Source organism: Arabidopsis lyrata (assembly GCF_000004255.2).
Source record: "Arabidopsis lyrata subsp. lyrata unplaced genomic scaffold ARALYscaffold_6, whole genome shotgun sequence".
NCBI classification, from domain to species: Eukaryota; Viridiplantae; Streptophyta; class Magnoliopsida; order Brassicales; family Brassicaceae; genus Arabidopsis; species Arabidopsis lyrata.
Genome location: NW_003302550.1, coordinates 5,801,915 through 5,817,188, shown reverse-complemented (window position 1 = coordinate 5,817,188; position 15,274 = coordinate 5,801,915). Strand labels below are relative to the sequence as shown.

The 15,274-nt window shown below is 31.8% G+C and overlaps 3 protein-coding genes across 3 annotated transcripts; 2 read left to right on the top strand and 1 right to left on the bottom strand.

Moving 5' to 3' along the window:
* Window positions 1-546: 546 nt before the first annotated feature.
* LOC9307686 (cytochrome P450 724B1) lies at window positions 547-3,427 on the bottom strand. Its single transcript, XM_002871571.2, has 9 exons — window positions 3,138-3,427; window positions 2,611-2,935; window positions 2,362-2,514; window positions 1,879-2,130; window positions 1,713-1,799; window positions 1,476-1,554; window positions 1,286-1,392; window positions 1,063-1,184; window positions 547-828 (listed from the first exon to the last, which is right to left on the bottom strand). The coding sequence occupies exons 1-9, from the start codon at window positions 3,347-3,349 to the stop codon at window positions 738-740; spliced, it is 1,428 nt and encodes a 475-aa protein (XP_002871617.2). The 5' UTR covers window positions 3,350-3,427; the 3' UTR covers window positions 547-737.
* A 4,607-nt stretch (window positions 3,428-8,034) lies between these two features.
* LOC9309731 (protein ABHD17B) lies at window positions 8,035-10,593 on the top strand. The gene is made up of 5 exons (XM_002873617.2): window positions 8,035-8,599; window positions 9,280-9,316; window positions 9,417-9,653; window positions 9,745-9,792; window positions 9,872-10,593. The coding sequence occupies exons 1-5, from the start codon at window positions 8,298-8,300 to the stop codon at window positions 10,355-10,357; spliced, it is 1,110 nt and encodes a 369-aa protein (XP_002873663.1). The 5' UTR covers window positions 8,035-8,297; the 3' UTR covers window positions 10,358-10,593.
* Window positions 10,594-11,480: 887 nt separating this feature from the next.
* LOC9309730 (classical arabinogalactan protein 6) lies at window positions 11,481-12,270 on the top strand. The gene has a single exon (XM_021022640.1). It carries the CDS (start codon window positions 11,626-11,628, stop codon window positions 12,076-12,078), a length of 453 nt encoding a protein of 150 aa, XP_020878299.1. The 5' UTR covers window positions 11,481-11,625; the 3' UTR covers window positions 12,079-12,270.
* Window positions 12,271-15,274: the final 3,004 nt, after the last annotated feature.

Below are 15,274 nucleotides of genomic sequence, written 5' to 3'. Positions count from 1 at the left end.
CCGCCTAGACCGCCTAGCCCGCCTAGACGGCGCCTAGCCCAATTTTTTTTTTTTTTTTACTTTTTTTTTCATCTAAAATTCAAAACGTCCTACTTATGTTCGTAATTTGTATAAAAATCATAAATTTGAAATTAAAATCTTGTTTTCATGTTTTTAATACAATTTTAAAAACAATATTATATAAATTTCTTAATTATAATTGATTAATATGTTTTTAAAATATTAAATAGCCTTAAAACTAATCCCCGATTAATCCCCGTGTAATCCCCGATTTTCTTGTTAGGCGCTAGGCGCACCCTCACCGCCCGACTAGCGCCTAGCGATTTTTTGAACACGGAATACAAGTCTAAAAATCCAATTTTGGATTCGAGTCCATTGTTTTTGGGCCTTTTTGATTTATTTTTTAGATCTAAATGACTTGGACCTCCTACTTGGATATACCGTTAATGATGCTCTTAGTAAGTAGTAACATTAGATATTTGAACGCGGATATATAATTTAAAAACTCGAAATATTAATTTAGATAATTTTTAGAGCAACAAAATATAAATATACCATATCAAAAGGCAAATACTCATTTTAATTTCAAAACATTGATAAACAACTCTATGACTAGAGATGGTACTTAAGATTTGGGAATGGAGTATTATGTTGGACATTACATTTATTCAAAGTTAAATAAAATTTCCATCTAAGATGGATTATATTCCTTATTAAAACAGCTAATCTTCAAGGATTTAACTTGTTGGCTCTATCTCCAAAAGCATGCCTCTCTTAAACTCCACGTAAGGATGTGCTATTGGTATTTCATCTGACTTTATTTTCCACCTACCATTATAAATAAATTTCTTAGCTATATTGAACATTAAAACATGATAAAACACATATATTTTCAAATAGATGTGTCCATCAGTATAAATAACTGAAACATGAGAGAAAACAAAAAAGATTTAAACATCAAACCAACCAAAAGTTTAACCCAAAATTTAATAGATAATTATGTCGGATAAGGCAGAGTCCATTAATTAAAATTAGTCAACTAAAGAGAGTGATTAGACAAACCTATAAGAGAGGACAAGATGATGAAGGAAGAAAGCAATTTGGAGTTTGCCAAGTTCACCACCAGGACATACCCTTACTCCTCCTCCAAACGCCGTCGTTTTCTTGTTCATCTTAGCCTTATCCTATTTATTTTAGTAAAAATAAAACAAAATTAGTTTCGCTTTTCACTTTTTTTTCTTTGGTTACCATTTGAATGTTATCTGCTTTAGAATGTTTTACTTACGGTCCATCTCATGGGATTAAATTCAAAAGGATTTTCATGAAGAGATGGATCAAGATGTACTGCTGTGAAGATTGGAAACACCTTCCATCCCTTTGGAATCACATATTCTGCAAACCAACCATACACTTGATTTCTACAATTAATTAGTAAAAAAAAAGTTATGAATAAGATGATCCAGATTATTGTTAACCTTTGAATTCAATATCATGGGTAGCTTTTCTGTGTACTGTCTTGACAATGTTTCCACATCGTAGTGCCTCAGACATCACCTGTAAATTCCGTCCAAATAATTTCATGATGTAAAAGAACATGTTATATGATTTTAAAGTAGTATCAATATATATTTTAGAAAGAAAAAAACTTGGTTACCAAAACAAATTTGCGAAAAAAATAGCAAATAAAATGGTATAGGTTTTATGAACCATACACATTGAGTGAATTCCATTTTCTGATAATCATCCCAATTCAAAAGTTCCCCATCTCCTTTCTTGGCTCTAATGGCTTCATGTTCTTCCTGTATACGTTCACATAGATTAACATATATACGGATGTGTATACATGCACAAGATAATGAGAAGAGAGAGAGAGGATACCTTGAGTTTGTGAAGAAGATTTGGTGATTTTGCTAGAAAATAGACGACTAAGGAAAGAGAAGTAGCACTTGTTTCAAAGCCTCCAAGCAAAATGTCCAACACAATGCTAACTTTCTCTTCATAATTTAGATCTTCATTTGATATTATCGCATCTAGAAAATCTTCTTCTCTTATGGCATTCTTCATGTCTTCTTCTTCATGCTCTCTTTGTTTTATCATCCCCATAACCCTCGCCGACAATCTCTTCCTAGCCTGGCAAACATTGAAATTTAAAACTTATAAGGATAACGTATGTATATTTAATGAATTTAATTTGCATATATAAATGTGTCTACATGTAAACCTTATGATAAAGCCTACCAGAACTGCAAAAACCCTAGAATCCAATTGTTTTTTCTTATAAAGTGGCTAAATTTTTAATGTAAAATTACAAGAAAAAAACAAAACTATAATTGAGTTTGATGTATCATGATAGGATCTAACCTTAATTGCGTTTGTATAACCCGTTCCTGGAAGCGGTATAGGTAAGGAGATAAACCCTTTCATATAAGATAAAAAATCTTGCAACACATAAAGTCTTGCTGGGTCTTCTGGCTTGATGCTCAAGAGTTGGTTTACCATAACACTGAGAGTATACTGTATGATTCAACCGCAACAAAGATATCAAAATTAGAACAAGATCGACTGTATTAACTAGCAAGTTTTATAAGGATTCAATGATTAGTTAATTACCATTTTAACTTCTTTATGGAATTCGACTTCTCGGCAATTTTTCCATGACTTTAGTATCGAGATAGAGAGGGTCTCTGCGCAGTGAAGAAAGTCGGGTTTCGACTTTGTGAGATTGATGAAGCTAATAATAACGTTTTTTAGTTTCCTGTGAATTTCTCCGGTGGCTAATAGGAGGGAATATTTGCCGAGAATGTCATGCATCGCTTTCGGATAATCCGAAGTAAATAACTTCCCTTCGTTTTGAAGTATGAACATGTTGAGTTCTTGGTCACATGAGACTATCGCTTTTCCACCACATATATTTGATTTGAACACTTTCCCATACCTGAAAGGGTTTACTTAATTGGCGTTTAGTCATTAAGTGGCTAATAGGTTTTTTGGTTAAAGCCAATTTGGTTCAATTGTTTTCTGAATACTGTGTTCCCATGAAGGGTTGTAAAACGTTGTCTAAATTTAGATTTTCGCATTTTAACAACAACAAAAAGAATAAAGAAAAAAACAAAACAGGTTAATTAATTAATTATTACCGTGAAACACGTTGTTGCAAGAATGTGCCGATGGAGTCTGATCTATGAGGTTTGAAGAAAGAAATAGTTTCTCCAACGAAAGGCCATCCCATGCTGCCAGTTAGTGATGAGTGATTATCTTTTGTTTCATTTTCCTTAGAAATTGAAACATAAAGAATCAAAATAGAGAGAAAGAACAATCCCAACGACAAGAAGATGGATAAGACCAGCATTGTCTTTGAATTAGATTAAGATCCTTTATTGATAATTGAGTATCTCTTATGTTGTTTTCTTCTTGGTCTATCTATATACCTCTATATATATATACACATACACACACTCACATTTACACTCACACTCGCAAACAAGCAAAGGTAATATATCTAAGTAGGTCCACTGAAGTAAAATTTAAATATCAATTTCCCTTTTCTGTTGAGACAAAGAAGAGAAACCAACAATTCTTCTTTATATATATAACAGAAATCAACAATTCTTTATATAACCATTCTTATTGTTGATTAAATTTATTTTTTTATTGTGTAAATAAAAAGAAAGTATATTGCACCCAATGAAATATATACAGATTCATGCATCCTTCAGATATCTTAGACTACACAATTGGAATAAAATCAGTGATAACAATGGAAATATGACTATTCTCCCAATATGATAACATGTAATTTTTTTTCTTCTAAATTTTGATATATGTAATTATTAATGTTTACTATTTATACAGAATTTTATTTAGTAAAAAATCCAGTATTATTATATTAGATACTAAATTAAGAATATCCTATATAAACTATTATTTTATTTTGTCAACTATTCCAAATTATTAATATCTCTATAGTATTGGGAAAATTAATAAATATGAAAATAATTAATTAAACATGTATATAACAAGCTAAGAATTGTATTTAAAAACATGATTATTATATTATCATATGATTGAATAACTACTAGACCATTACAAATGATTTAATTAAAAATTATACCGTTTGCTAATAAAAATATTTTGAAAAACATTGCACATACTTTTTCTCCGTTCGACAATTAACATAAACGGTACAAGTTTTTCAGTAATAAAAAGATAGCAATAAGAGATATCAATATACTTAGAATTGACAATAAAAATGGTAAAAACAGAAGTGCGCCAAAATAGTGCTATAGTTTTGATTGGTAAAAGATAGTGTTAACATAAAAGAGAACATATAAAAAATAAAAATAAGACTATTAAAACAAAATTAATTTTATCCATTTTAATTTAAATTTTTTGATACTGAGAATAAAATAATGCGTTATAATTAATATATATATATATATATATATATATATATATATATATATATATTCATCCTCTCAGATGATTTCAAGGTTAACTAGCTAGTAATAAAAAATAATAGGGAAAATTTTAAATACTTTCTTTTAACATTAAAAAAAAGGGAAAAATGTCATTAAAATCCCCAACTTATTCAAAACGTTGATTTAAATCCTCAACTCACGACGAAACGAAATAAATATCAAACTTATGTTGACTTTCCAAATAAATATTAAACTTATGTTGACTTTACAAATAAACACCAAACTTTCATTGACTTGACCATATTAGGCATGACGTTAAGTGAGTTAACAGACAATGTTAACGGGATTAATTTTCTGTTAACAGACCCGCTAATTAAAAATAACAGTATTGTTGAACTATAATCAAATCTCATCTAAGTCATATAACCTAAAGTCGTATTCATATAAGTTAGTTATTTACGTAAGAGTCACGAATGTACGTACGTATAGTTGTGTCTGTTCGTAAAGTTGTGTCTTTTCGATTAACACATGTACGTACACGTTGTTTCGTGTTGTATAAGTAGATCGACTCAAACTCAATAACATCATTGTGTGTAATACATTTTATCTTATCAATAAAGATCAAGTTTCTTCATACTCTATTTTTTATTTTGGTTTTGTTCTTCATACTCTGTTAAAACAGAGTTCGTTTGTTGATCAAAACACTAACAAGTATTCCTTCTAAACATAAAACGACGTTGTTTTGTCGTAACTGTTCAATAAAATCCTGAGTTTCAAATCATACTCTATTTAGGGTTAGGGATTTTGCTCGATTTGGGGATCTAAGATTGACTTTAGGGATTTAATTCAATCGTTACTACAAAACGAGGTCGTTTTGTTGTTATATGAAACAATGTCGTTATCAATTAACATATATGTTAACAGAAAATTACCTCCGTTAACGAGATCTATTAACCCACTTAACGTCGTACCTAATATGGCCAGGTCAACGGAAGTTTGATATTTATTTGGAAAGTCAACATAAGTTTGATATTTATTTGGAAAGTCAACATAAGTTTGATATTTATTTCGTTTTGTCATGAGTTGAGGATTTATTAACCCACTTAACGTCGTATATAATATGGTCAGGTCAACGGAAGTTTGATATTTATTTGGAAAGTCAATGAAAGTTTGGTGTTTATTTGGAAAGTCAACATAAGTTTAATATTTATTTGGAAAGTCAACATAAGTTTGATATTTATTTCGTTTCGTCATGAGTTGAAGATTTAAATCAACGTTTTGAATAAGTTGAGGATTTTAACGACATTTTTCCCTTAAAAAAAACCCCTAAATTTATTGAGTCAATCAGACAAAATAATTGAGAATGCAGAAGGAAAAAAAAGTAAATAAGAGGAATATGATGAAAAATTGACGCACGTGTACGCAATTTGGGACCCTCATGCAATAAGTTTGTTGGTATATTCAAATTTAACTCCCTATCTACGTAAATTACACTTTCCGTTGTATTTTGACTTTTATTTTCATTCGTTTGTTGTTTAATCGTACGGTAATACGTTATGTTGTTATTAGACCGACCACAATATGGAATATGGATAAACATACAAATTCGCTTTTACGCAATAATCTATACTTTTTTTTACTCTCCGGTGTTGTTAGACATCATAACAAAGAATTCTTTTTTACTTTTTAAATTATATCACTTGATCGCATGCTATTCACAAAATAAATAACAGCTAATTAAAATCCTATATGATCTTTTGATGATAGATATGTGATGATGTACTCAATAGACATAAATCATAAATCATTTGAACATATTAGTTTTTTTTTTTTTTGTCAAAGCAATTTAACAAATCAGTTTTATGAGTTTTCAATTCAAAACCAATTGAGAATAAATGGATTGATTAAAACATTTTAAATATTCTATTGATATTTTCTAAATTCAGATGGGAACTCTCTTTTTTTTTTGAATGTTCAGATGGAAACTACTACCATCTTTTGAACACAAATACTAACTTAGATCTAGTAAAAAAAAGAAAGACAAATTTCAAAACAAAAAAATGATTTTGCCTTTTACCAGGTTAAACAAGCAAGGAAATGTCTTATAAGAGCATCATTATAGGGGGGATGTTAGCTGAATCTTAGGTATTAAAGTGATTTAAATTAAATAGTAATACCTTAATAAGCTAAGGAACGTTCCTTAGCTTTCCTTAGCTTATTAAGGTATTAACTATTTAATTTAAATCACTTTAATACCTAAGAGGTGCCACGTGTCATGTTTTGATTGGGCGGATTTCACATATTCTACAGATACGCCTTCTAATTTCTTCGATAATAGAGCTCGAGTTCGTGATCGAGGTATGCATCAACAATTGAAGAATGATTTGGTCGAGCATATATGGACAAAATATAGAAGAAATTAAGTTTAAAATATTTGTGATTTATGTTATAAATTGTATCCCATGTATGTTTTAATTTTTTTAATTTGCAACAATTATTAAATTTTCTATAATTATAAATTTTATTTTTATATTAATATTTGTTTTTCTAAAAACCACATGTTAAGAGCCTACCATTAATCACACAAAAATCTTAACTCAAAAATACTATCTCTTAACAATCACTTTTACAAATAAATTATTTAAATATTACTAAGATCTAAAACTATGCTCTAAGGTTCATTTTCATAAGCTTCACTTGCTGCCACGACGTTAAGGTCTTCCTCGACGAAGCCCATGAGTACAACTTCTTAGGCCCATTTTAATACAGGATTTGTGTTATTAATTAATAGTTTAACAATTTTCGAATAATCTCGATTTCCAGAGGTTTGATTTCCTTGTGTTTGTATAAAACTTGGTCATGCATGTAGGCCTTTGTGGACATGTTCATTGTTCAGTCGTCGTCTTTCGATTGTATAAAACTAAAATTTTTGTTCTAATAGCTTCTTCTTTTTTCAACAACTGTTTGTAAACAAATTAATTAACATATATTTCATGAGAAGAAGAAAATTTGAAATAAATAAATTACAGTACAAGTTTAAAAATTCTTTTTAAAAAAATAATAATAATTTAAAGTGATTAATAAAATAAAATAAAAAAATGTTAAGCTGTCACACAAGGCATGAATGAGTGAAGACCCACCACTCCAAAATTTGCTTTCCGCTTATAATTTTTCATGGACCCCCATTAAGCAAACCAACATACATACCCCTTCTTTATTCTTTTCTTTTTCTTTACAATAAACATATTTAATAGCTAGTTAATACTTAATACTAATATTATTCATTATTTTGTCATCTTATATTTATGTTTTATCGTTAGTTGTTGATATTTATTCTTTGTCCAATTGAATTATAACATTTCATTGTGCCTTTCATGTTCTCACTCTAATATTTGGCCATTCCAAGCATATATATAAAAAATACACATGTTTAATCATAACCTATGATTTATCACTCCAACGCTAAATTATTAGCCTAAAACCCTTTTCATCTGCAAAAAGTAAACATTTTTTAAATGATTGACATAACCTCTAACTTGTCTGCAAATCTCTATAGTTTTAATCTCTTTTAATTTCAGATTACATAAAAAACCTTCTACAGGGAAAGTAATCTTCAATTTTCTGTAATTAAATTAATGATAATTTAAAAATAATAACAAGCCAAAGCTCTAAACTTTAATAAACAGTTTTTGTTCATTCTCTTCCTTTACCATTTCAAGTGCCACTTTTTCTTCCTAAATCCTCTCTCTCTATCTCGCGCTCCGTTCCCGAGAAAAAGAAAAAGCTTCAATCTCAAATCTTTCAGCAGCTACAAAAATGTTCTTCATCTGAAGAGAGACTGTGAAGCAGAGAGAGAGAGAGAGAGAGAGAGAGAGAGAGATGGGAGGTGTGACGTCATCAGTGGCGGCGAAGTTTGCTTTCTTCCCGCCGAGTCCGTCGTCTTACAAGCTGGTCTACGACGAACTGACCGGACTTCTTCTGATGAACCCATTTCCTCACCGTGAAAACGTCGAGATCCTTAAGCTTCGGACACGTAGAGGAACAGAGATCGTGACTATGTACGTCAGACATCCGATGGCTACCTCTACTCTGCTTTATTCCCATGGAAACGCCGCCGATTTGGGCCAGATGTATGAGCTCTTCATCGAATTGAGCATCCATCTTAAGGTTAATCTCATGGGGTATGTTAAAGTTTTAGTCTTTTTCTCTTACATAGCTCTGATGATGATGATTAGCTCTTCTGGTCTGAAATTATGTTCTGTTTTGTCATGTTTGTATCTGGATATGATCAAAGTTTAAGACTTTTTTTAGGAATTTTCTATCTGGTCCCATGTGGGTTTTGGTATTAATGGTGTTTTGCTAAGTGAAAACGAATGATTTTGGAGATTTTCTTTCTTTTTCTGGATATATGTTAGATTTGGAGATTTCTGTTCTTGTTTGTTTCTTCTGATACACACTGTTTGATTGTTCTTTTGGGTTATTATGATTTTGCTCTGTATCGAGTTTATGCTGATCAAGCTTTTGGTTGATACATATATTTAGACATTTTCATGGAACTGTGAATGTTGTACTTGGTTTGAGTCTTTTGTTCATTGTCTTTTCCCAAATTTTGATTTGTTGTCTACTTTTTTGTTTTCTGTTTGGAAACAACTTGGTTGTGTTAAGATGCTTAAGCTGTTTATTTTAGCTCTTTGAATGTTTCAGATTGTGTTGAAACTTTTATTTGCTCACTATAATCTTTATGAACCAATGCATCTCTCAACTTCAGATCCTTGATAACATTTAAAACCAAAAGAACTTCAGATCCTTCATAGCTTGATTCAGCTCTATAAATGTTGCTTCTCTGCTTTGGTATTTGTAGGTATGATTACTCAGGGTATGGACAATCAACTGGAAAGGTTTGTCTTTTTGAGAATCGACAAGTAGAGATATCGATAATGAGTTTTAACCCATTCGAGTAAAAAACTAAGTAACGGAACTTTTTTCGTGTGACTGCAGCCAAGTGAGCACCATACATATGCTGATATCGAAGCTGCTTATAAATGTCTTGAGGAAACCTACGGAGCAAAGCAGGAAGACGTAATCCTTTATGGCCAATCCGTTGGAAGTGGACCTACATTAGATCTTGCTGCTCGATTGCCTCATTTAAGAGCTGTTGTTCTCCATAGCCCGATTCTTTCGGGTTTAAGGGTAATGTATCCAGTGAAAAAGACATACTGGTTTGACATCTTCAAGGTAATAAATATATCATTCTTAGATGGATCATTTTTGATTTTCCTGCATTCCTCAATCTTCTTCACAGTGTCAGCTCTATGTAAACTTGCAGAATATCGACAAAATCCCACTAGTTAATTGCCCGGTTCTCGTCATTCACGTGAGTTACATATTCATTTCATTCTCTTTTCCTTTTTATAATCCGGAAACTGAGTGCATGTAACTCTTTCTGGTTGCAGGGAACTTGTGATGAAGTAGTTGACTGTTCCCATGGAAAACAACTGTGGGAACTCTCTAAAGAGAAATATGAACCGCTTTGGCTCGAAGGTGGTAACCACTGTGATCTAGAACACTATCCTGAATACATTAAACACCTTAAGAAGTTCATTACAACCGTAGAGAGATCTCTTTCCTCAAGGGTGAGCACGGCCCAATCAGAAAAACAGAGCAGCGATTTGGAAATGCCGAGGCAGAGCGTAGATAGGAGAGAGAAGCCGAGGCAAAGCATTGATAGAAGGGAGAAAGAGAAACCTCCAAAGGGTCCGTCGAAGAAGAGTAAGCTGAGAATCACATTCGAGCAGCACTTAGATCGGACTAGGAGGAGCGTTGACTTCCATGAAAAGGCAAGGAAGAGCGTTGACCATCATCAACATCATCATAATCATCATCAGATTGAGAGAGGAAGGAAGAGTGTTGATAGATTGGATAGAGTACGGTCTGAGTAAAACCGGAGAAATCTACCACACGTACATAAGTTGTTACAGAACGAGAACATTTGATCTTGATCTTGATTGGCGATTCTAATGTTTATGTGTTTTGTTTTTGATTGTGAGTTATTCTGTAGTTTATTTGGGTGTGATTTTTCTTGAAGCTTCAATCTTAAGCAAACAATTGAGAGAATTTAGGTCTTTACAATAACTGCTACTTTATTTATTTGACGACCCACCCAACTTTTTTTACTCGTACATATCATGTGATTGGTTTAAGCTTTGGTTACTGGTTAAATTTTTTTTTTTTTTTTTTCATCTGAATATTTCATTAGAACGATATTACTGTTATGGTATAAAACCTTACCAAAAGGATCATAGGCAATCACCAACAAAGACAAAAAAAGCGTTACAACTAAGCAACACAACTCTCGTTAGTGAACACTTCATGTAACCAAAAAGGGTAGTCTTGTGCTACGTATGATTGACTACGATCCTCACTGGTTAAAAACTTAAGAGTAGAGAAACAAAGTAAAAAATCGAGCATTTAAAAAAAACAAAAAAAGTCCACTGCACATCATGACAACAATATTAGATGCAAATAACACAAACAAAAAGATAGAATTAAAGAGATGTTGGTTGTTTTCTAACTCTGTCAGAACATTAACAAATGTCTTCCCCAGAAAACTTCACCATGCAGGAGTTTCTATGTTTTGGACCTTTGGTAATGACTTGTGTCAATTGTCTGTATATATATATATATCTTCTTATGTGTAGCCAAATATTTGGGTTTTAGTTTGGGCTTAGTTCGAAAGTACAGTAAACTCCTTTAAGATTGCCCAAAATGTATTTTGAGACTCAAGTTCTAATTTTCTGCAATACAGTCAAACAAAAGTCATAATCTCAGTCTCAGCTACTAATATTAGTATTTTCTTTTGAAATTGTGTAAGTGTTCAAAAATAGAAGAATTGGTTTATAGGCCGTGTTCATATTTTCCATAATATCTATTTTTAGCCTTATTAATTTAAGATACTTTCTAAAAGTAGATTACAAGATTCATCGTTTCTCTCATATCCATCAATTTCCCTAACTTTTCTCATCTTCAAAAACATATAAATTTACTCCTCCATGTCTTATTCTTACATCCTAAAGCTTTTGCAGTATTTCTCTATAGAATAAGAAAAATAAAATAAAAAAATAAAATTAAAAAATACTGCTTTAGCTTTTGGAGTATCCTCCTTTTAATCTCAATACCTATAAAAACAGAAAAAAAAAACAAAAAAAAAATGGCACGCCAATTTGTCGTTTTGGCCCTATTGGCTTTAACCATCGCCAGCGTTTTCGCCGCAGACGCTCCCTCAGCTTCCCCCAAAAAATCTCCATCACCCACCGCCACACCAACCAAGGCTCCTGCAGCCCCAACCAAGGCTCCTGCAGCTCCAACCAAGGCTCCGGCTGCCGCACCTAAATCATCCTCGGCCTCTTCTCCCAAAGCATCTTCCCCTACTGCTGAAGGACCAGTCCCCGATGATGACTACTCTGCCTCCAGTCCTAGTGGCTCCGCCGAGGCACCTACTGTCTCCTCCCCACCGGCTCCCACCCCTGACAGCACCTCCGCTGCTGATGGACCAAGCGATGGACCCACTGCGGAGTCACCCAAGAGTGGTGCCGTGACAACCGCTAAGCTCTCCGTTGTCGGCACAATCGCCGCCGTCGGCTTCTTCTTCTTTTCTTTCTAAGTTAAATTGTCCACGTTTTGCTTGGATGGATCAGAGATTTGTATAATCTTTTGAGTTGAGGCAGTAAATTTATTTTATATATACGTTTATAAATCGAGATTAACTGGAGTAAATATAAACCTAAATGTCGTTATGAAATTTTGTTAGAACAAATGTTTCATATTTTGTTTAATAAAAATTATTTTTTGGAAATGCATATGATTCTTGTGGTCTAATGTCTTTTAGTTCCTATTGTCATATGTTGTGAATGAATGTGTAGATATCATAAATGATATAAATGAATTTTTTACATTTTTATTTTAAACTTTTGTTGGCAAATACTAAATGGTTTTACTATTTGTCATTTATGATAAAGGCTAGTACACATTTTAAATCAAGTTGATAAACTTAGGATGAAAACCATTTTTGGTGTCAAAATTAGCCAATAGGTAAATAGATCAAAAAGCTTAGAAAATATTTAACGGTTCATAGAACATAATAAACCTAAACAATATTTCGTTCGATTATTTTTTGAGTAATTTAAATAATTAAATTTTCATGATAATTTATATTATACACTATTTTTTTTATTATTTTCTGGGTTTTGAAATAGAAATAAAAAAAAAAATATTTTCGTAGTTAAAATTAAAACATCTTAGAGAGAATGTGAAATCAAATAAACAAAAAAATAAAAAAAAATCAATATATTATCTAATGCAGACACTTCATTATAATTAAAATATAAAACAACAAATGTTTATAATAATTAAAAAATCTATATATACATTTTTGGATGACTTTTAGCAAATAAATCCTGGAGTTGGACCTTATTTACGGATGAATGCCATTGGCATTAATTATTTAAATTTGAAAAATATTATTTAAAGATATTACCAACACGATTTCGAGAATCATAAATTCATATCTTCCTTAATTTTCTGAGTCATTAATGTGATAATCTTTAGGAAAAATTTCTCTGTAAAAAAAATCCACATTAATGAAGGCATTAAAATCGACACTAACAATTAAATTATTTAGATATTCAATTATTTTAAGATTTTGCGTAGTTTTTAACTTTTACCTGTAAAATACTAGTCAAATCTAGCAATTATTAACACGAGAGTTTTCAAAAGGCTATCTTTCTTATTCTAGACTTATCTTATTGAATAAAATTCATAGACAATTAATTGTCATGTCCATTTCTCGTTGTTCTTTTTAAAATGTGAATAAGCATTATATGATATAAGCATCTCTTATCAGTTATCACTATATATACGGAAAAACGGTCTATTTCTCTATGAGAAGTATGCGTATTATGTCAGATAAAACTTGTTCTTTGACCTCGGTCTATATCTCCACGAAATCAAAGTTCTATTCTTATTTCCCTCCGAATCGAAAGTTCTATAGCTTAATATCCCCGAAACAAAAATTCGAGAGCTAAAACCCCACAAAACTAGGTTTAATCGGTTTAATGTATACAAAACCGATAAACAAACCAACTAACTCTAATGTATACAAAACCGATAAACAAACCAACTAACTCTAATTATAACAAGAATAAACCCAATTTTACCCGTTGACATAATAATTTGACCAGATCAAAACTATATCAAGCATGAACCGATTAGTTTCATAGAGCTCAAACCCAATCGTAAACAACAAAAAGAGCCACATTGCCCAAACAATGGTAGACACAAATATGTAATTAACAAATCGAATCAACCCAAAGGTAGATCTTGAAGATTCAAATCAAAATCTAAAGCAAATTCTCTACTTTTTAAAACAATCAAGAACAAATTCACTGAGCTTTGTTCTTCTGCATCTCCCTGGTTTCTACTGACAGTTCTCTTTTTTCTCTTATCAACTAAGCATTTTACAAGGTTGTATTGTATTATGTGATTTCGTTCGTTTAAGGCCACATATTGATTTATATTTCTTTGCATATTATTTTCAGATTTTTTAAAAAAAAAAATCAATGGAATAATAAAAAAACGAGACCATATCCCATCACCACCATCTCGACTTGTAATCAAAGACGCTGTCGTTTGTGACGAAGACGCCGTCGTACATCCGAAGGTTGTTGAAGAAGAAGACGAGTGAAGAAGCTTTTTGGACGTTTCGCCACGGGAAGAGGAGGAGGGGAGAGAGATGGAATCAGCTTCATTGTTTCTTCCACTTCAGTTGTTTGATGGATTTGAGATTTGATAAGTGAAGAAGTTGTGCGGTGGCGGCGAAGGCGTCGTTGGGAAATAGGTGGTTACGGTTGACTCGTCGACTTGTAGAAGAGCTGATCCAACTGAGTTGACTCAGCGAGGTGGTGACGTTTGAAGAGAGACAAAGTAGAGTCGAGGAAAATCGAGTCTTCACGTGAGAGAGATAGGTCGAGATGGTGGTGGCGGTCGGAGAGGGTGAAGGCAGAGGGAGTGAAATCAGAAAGTGGAAATTACAATTGAATTTGATTATTTGTTAATTACAATGAATTTCTCCAATGAGCTTTTGTAATTTTGATATCAAATTTATCAAAATCGTTTTTGTTGATTGAAGAATTGTGTGAAGAAGAAGATGATATCGGATCGGATCATTTACGGGTCGGTCATTTTTTAATTTATTTTAGAATCAAATTTTAGTGGTTTGATATTCGATTTACTTTGGGTTAAAAGCGTAAACCGATATAACCCAGGATTGGGGACATTAAGCTATGGAACTTTCGATTCGGAGGGAAATAAGAATAGAACATTGATTTCGTGGAGATATAGACCGAAATCAAAGAACGGGTTTTATCTAACGTGATACGCATATTTCTCGTGGAGAAATAGACCGTTTTTCCTATATATACAGAGTAGAACTTGCATGCGATATCCCTTAAGAATATTTTAATCGATCACGTTTAGCATTATATCAATATTATTTTATTTATTTTGAAGGGAAAAAATCCTATCTCCTAAAAACATTTCCATCGGTCAAACACCCAATTAAGTATATGATAAATAAAATAATATTAATTTTTTGTTATATAATTATTTATTTATTTATTTGAACCAATCAAAAAAAGACAACAGTAGAATTTGGTATCTAGAAGTTTTTCATTTCTGTTATCTCTCCTCTTTTTCTAATTTTTTTTATTCTGTTTTATCTAGAAGTTTCTCATTTCTGTTATCTCTCCTCCAGAGATACTCTTATGCATTTAGATTTGTCTAAAGTAGGCTTTAAATCTCTC